Source organism: Amphiprion ocellaris, chromosome 11, assembly GCF_022539595.1.
Source record: "Amphiprion ocellaris isolate individual 3 ecotype Okinawa chromosome 11, ASM2253959v1, whole genome shotgun sequence".
Lineage (NCBI taxonomy): Eukaryota > Metazoa > Chordata > Actinopteri > Pomacentridae > Amphiprion > Amphiprion ocellaris.
The window spans coordinates 9142831-9148221 of record NC_072776.1 but is presented as its reverse complement, the minus strand read 5'-3'; the positions used below and the strand labels follow the sequence as shown (position 1 = coordinate 9148221).

The window sequence follows — 5391 nt, the reverse complement described above, 5'->3', positions numbered from 1 at the left end:
ATCTGAGGCCATGCATGGAGAGTTTGGCAAAACCTCTGCAAACGGCATTACTGATATAAAGGCAAGCATTTGAAACATTGCTCTGAATAAATTGCATTAAAAACTACACAGTCTGGACCAGATCACAACTCAGACACTGTGTTTTAAAACTTATAGTCCAGATGTGACCAGTCTGTGTATAATGGTTTTATTTTTGTCTACTGTGTTCCAGATGTAAAAAGGCAGCAAAATCTTCCTCTTTTTAAAATTTTTACAGACAGAATTAAGGCTTCACAAATCAGAAGTTGTATGTTTTTGTAGGATAATAAAGTCCAGACTTTACCAGTCTCCTGAAATAATATTTAAGTCAGTTGTTTGTTATGAATAAACGCTACTCTGTCACTGAAATGTATCAATACGAGACTGTAACATCAACCTAAAATCCTAATGATCAATGTTGCAAATATACAATAACAAGTTGATCCTCATGACACAGACTGAAATGTTTTCCTCTATTACAGCCACGACATTTGTTTACACACTCACGTAATACAAGATGATAGTCAGAAAAAGTACATATTTATTACAAAATATACTGTAGGTAAAAAAGTAACAATACAAAGAATTGAAGGTATAGAAAATCTGTCATGATTATTGTGCACTACAGTGTATATCAATGAAGCCCATTCCCTCATCATCATCATCAGAATATTTCTTCTAAATTAACACACCCTTATTTACATGCACTTATTATATTACATGTTAAAGAGAAAACAAGCTCAAAAAGGTGCAAAAGAGAAAGTTATAAATGCAGGAGCAGTACAGTTTGGTGTATTCCTTCTCACTTTCACAGACCAGTGTCCACTGGTTGTACATACATTCAATGCTAAAGACTTTATCAGCTCAAATATTCTTTCATTAGTTACCCTGATCATCCAGTTTATTACTCCTCCTCCTGACGTCCCCTCCAGCCTCAGCTTCATCAGACAGCTGAGACAGAGCTGGACCAACTTTGCTGTTGTCCTCACCTCCCCCATTGGTATGCCGAGTATGTAAGATTTGGTCGCTGGGGCGTTTCCAAGACGTTCGAGTGGCGATCCAAAGAATTAAACCTCCAAAAATCACCAAGAGGAGTCCCAGAACATTCACAAAAATAGCCTCTGGGGGGGAGTCCTTATACTTTGGGTCTTTCCTTTGTAACAAAAAAAAAGAAATTATACATATTGTTACACAGCATTTCCATTGTACTGGTCTGACTGTTACTTAACTTTTTAATACTTACAGGCCAAAAATGAGTTTCTCTGTGATGCCCATGAGTGCCACAGCTATGACACCAGTAAACAGCAGGAGACCACTGTACACATGGATGGGCATGAATGCTGCTCTCCAGGACACAGGTGTGATAGGTATCAGGTACAAGCCAACTCCAAGAACAAGCTGCTCATTGAAGAATAGAGAGAGAAAAAATGCTTGCACTTATCAAGACTGTTATTCACAATGACTTAGCTTTTTTAGAAACGACCACAAGAGCAAGAGGACGTTAGAGAGAACCCTAAAGCGATACTGAACTACTCTATATGTAATTTCTCATGTATTTAACCAACCCACAGCTCCATTTAAGACATATTATAAAGCTGGAAACGGTACAGTAGCATGAAAACAGTTTGTCAAGTACAAGTAGAAATATCCGCATTTTACCTTGCTTTAAAATCAAATGCTTAAAATTAACACTGAAAACTGGTGCATATTTACCTGTAAACAGTAGAGAATAACTGCAGTCAGGCCCAGCCAGCTGTGCAGACTGTACATGTTGGGAATGTTGGCAGCGTTGTGGAAATCAAAAACGGCCACCATGGATATAACAGCAAAAACAAATGCTGTTAAGTTCAAGCCCGCGTGGATGAACTTCATCATCAGTTTGCTGCACTGCCAGGTCCAGGGGAGTCTGTAGACTATAATGGCTGCAAGAGAGGATCGCTCACTGTCAGTAAAAGTAGAAATGAGAGCAGGGTGCACTTCTGGAGCACAGAGAGACTGAGTTTGGAGATAAAGTCTACAGTCAAGAGGTCATCTGAGCTGCCAGAGGCATATCACAGAAACAAAGTATAGAAAAGTTCTTTGTATTTTCCTCTGGTGGATGAGAATCACCCTAACAGTCTAATATCTTCCTGCAGAAAGTCTAGCAGCCTGTAAATGGCACTTACATGTTTGGATCGCTGTATAGAAGAAAGTTTAATGTTGCAGTTTGTGGATGCATAATTCTACATTTTGACACCGTTATTGTGTAATACTGTGTAAATGATACACTCATTTCCACTACATGATGGGTGAGGTTTTCATGGTTGTCAGGCACATACTGAAACTAATACGAACCACTGAAGATAGCATTAATATTGTGATTATACTATTTACTTCAGGGGTTACTAATGCCATGTGAGATCTGCAAACCGTTTCCTTCAAAGCAACAAGTTGCCTCTAACTTACTTATAGGAAAGCAGAGTGCCTGTTTGTGGCTGATGCAATAACTAATTCTGACAAAGTTTCAGTAAAAGTTTAGTCACTGAACTTTGCTCTAATCAATTTGTCATCAGTGGCTCCCTTCCCCCTGGATCCTTGGAAAATCGCGTCTAGTGTAACTTCCTCTCTCTGTTTACATTTTTAAAAACAACACCCACATTCCGCCTGCAGACCTGGTTTCCTCTTAAAAAAAGAAGTCTCCTCACCGATTCCCTGCAAGAAAATGAAGCCGATGACTATCAGCACCGGGTGCCAGTTGAACTCAGCCAGTCCTCCGTCCCAGGCCAAACCCTCCTTAAAGTACAGGACCCATCTGAGCACGAATATTATGGAGACGAAGCCGACGGTGGTGGCAGCACACAGGGCAACCAGGAACTGCTTCAGATTGTCCATCTTCTTCCTCCTGCTCTACTTCTTCTTCCCCAGTCTGAACTGCAGCAGCTGCTGTCGGAGCTGCAACACTTTCAAGTGGAGCCTGCTGAGGACGGAGCTCAGTCACATGACCCCAAGCTGCGATCATGTTTGGAGGAAAAGCGTTTTGTAACCTCCGTGGTTATAGAAGAGTCTGGGACCAGTAAAAACAAAAATACCTTTGTTTTTGTGCTCTGTCACGCTCAACTTAATTACAGTCCCTCTTTGTGGAGTTGAAGTTTCAGCTGGATCAGGCACAAAAAAAGGGTTTAAAGCTCAGTTTTTGCAGAAACTGATGTTGATTTGAGTGGTCATCTGCACTTTGTGATGCAGTTTAATTCTACTGTTTTTAAGATGAGGAGCTCTTTTACAACTACAGGAATTGTTTCACAAACCACAGACTGTGTTTTAGGGCAGTCTAGTCCAGTTGTGAATAGTCTATAGAAAAAAAAGGTCACTTCCACAATTGCCTGTGGATTTTTAGCTTGTGATGTGGCTGATGGTGGACATATCTCAGCAACTGTTGGATAGATTGACATAAAATTTCATTTATAATCCCCCAGGACCAATCCTAATAACTCTGTCTCCTAGAAATTATGATGACGTACTAGAGCTCAACTGATAATGATTTTTTTGAGAGGACCGATATCAATTTTAGGGAGTGAAAAATTATGATATTCATATTTTAATATCTGTTATACAGATTAAACAGACACATTGTATGTTACACAATGTTCTTTTTTTTTTTTTTTTTTTTTACACAATGTTCTTCAAGCTCATATGGGATAGTTCTGACTGCTTTTGGCAAGTAAATGGTGGCAGCAGATTGACTGATGGTCCCATTTGGTCCAGATAGATAAAAAGACAGATAAGCATGGATTCTCCTGTTTCTGAATTTTCATAAAGAAGAAGGCTGGAAATTGTGGAAGAAACATTCCACAAATCAGAAACTGTTTTAAAGACTGTTTAGCTTCTGTAGGACAAGTCTACAGCTGATAAACCTATATATTTCATTTTTTCAGAATTTATATATATAGAAAATCAAAATTTGGTCTAACGTGGTCATTATATTAAAATTTACCACTTAAATGTCCATTAAAAAGTATGTACTTTTCGCATATTCACAAATGGAATAAAGGTTTTGCAAATCAGAGACTGTTTTAAAGTCAAGTCAACTTTATTGCCACAGGGTTAGAATAAGGTGAAGAGCTGGGGAGATGACGAGGAGCAGGGGTGGTCTATGTACAGGGGTAACATTTATGTACAAATAAGTTATGAATTTTATTGCATGTGGGTCCCTTTCAGTGCTCATCTAACTCCACTTCAGTGGAGAAGGTGGACACTCACTAAAGACTTATTAGTCTCTGTAGATCAGTCTCATTCCAATTTGACGATTTCAGATGCAAAAAAAAATTAACAAAAAATCAAAGTTGTAAAATCTCCTTTTGTTTTGCATTTTTACAAGAAAAATAAAGGTTTGACAAATCAAATAAATTCTTGTGTATGTAAAGGTTTAAAGATCTGGAATGAGTCTAATTTGAGGAAAAGGAGAAAAATATTCCTTTTTTGCATTTTTATAAATAAAGGTTTTACAAATCATAAGGTGAAGGCAGTATTGAGGGTTTACCTAACATATCTTACATGAAAGTGTGGATTGAACCGAGTTAAGCTGAATCTGAAGCTGCAAATCTTAAGTTAACTTCAGTGTCATCGGTGACCTTAGAGTTGAAAAAACATAAAAAACATGAACAAATATATCATCCAGGCAGCACTATTGTGTACTTATATTTTAGCTAGATGAACACTGTAAACTGAGTGTATTTAATAATAAAGTATCCCTGATGCTGACAGCTACAATATGCAGGCTGGGACTATTGAAACATGAGACAAAAATCTTTCCTGGTGCCTTAAATCATACAAAAATCCAAAGATCCCCAAAACCTTACTCTTATCTATTATAAACAAAACTATATTTTTGTTGAAGTGTATGAGGGCAAAATACATCTAAGCTACACACATTCTTGTCACAATATTATACACATGCTTGTGTGTAACTTTCAGAGCTGTTCTGTTTTCATTTACTGTATCTCATTTTCTTTTTCCTGTTGCTGTAATGTTTGTTGGTTTCTTTTTGATGTAAATGTGTAAGAGGCCTCTTGCTCCTCAGTGTAAGTAAAGGTTATATATAAGAAGATCATTTTCTCTCGTGTTAATTTAGGCACTTTTCATCAATCACAACACCATATTTGCAAGCCATGCTTGACGGCGAAAGAGCCCTGCAAACTGATCTGCAATTTGCAAGCAACAATCATTCGTGACACTGTCGCCACATTCAATCTGTGTGAGAGCACCGCAGCTGGGAAATCACTTTTGTGAAACCTACTTCATCAGGACTGTGTCGGGAGGTTTCATCAGGTCTGATTGACACCAGCCTGCTAACAAAAGCAAACAACCGCATAACTGTCTCCGATTCTGACTCAGAGC

General features: G+C 38.2%; 1 protein-coding gene across 1 annotated transcript; it reads right to left on the bottom strand.

Annotated features, from left to right (window-relative positions):
* Positions 1–536: 536 nt before the first annotated feature.
* On the bottom strand, positions 537–2979 carry LOC111582180 (plasma membrane ascorbate-dependent reductase CYBRD1). The gene is made up of 4 exons (XM_023290750.3): positions 2703–2979; positions 1732–1940; positions 1262–1416; positions 537–1171 (listed from the first exon to the last, which is right to left on the bottom strand). Exons 1-4 carry the CDS (start codon positions 2887–2889, stop codon positions 898–900), a joined length of 825 nt encoding a protein of 274 aa, XP_023146518.1. The 5' UTR covers positions 2890–2979; the 3' UTR covers positions 537–897.
* Between the last annotated feature and the right edge of the window lie 2412 nt (positions 2980–5391).

Coding starts and splice junctions, on each gene's coding strand:
- LOC111582180 (XM_023290750.3), bottom strand. CDS start 2,889: ATGGACAATCTGAAGCAGTTCCTGGTTGCCCTGTGTGCTGCCACCACC. Junction 1,941..2,702: donor CATTTTCTTGCAGGGAATCG/GTGAGGAGACTT, acceptor CCTCTCTTGCAG/CCATTATAGTCTACAGACTC. Junction 1,172..1,261: donor GAGAAACTCATTTTTGGCCT/GTAAGTATTAAA, acceptor TTTGTTACAAAG/GAAAGACCCAAAGTATAAGG.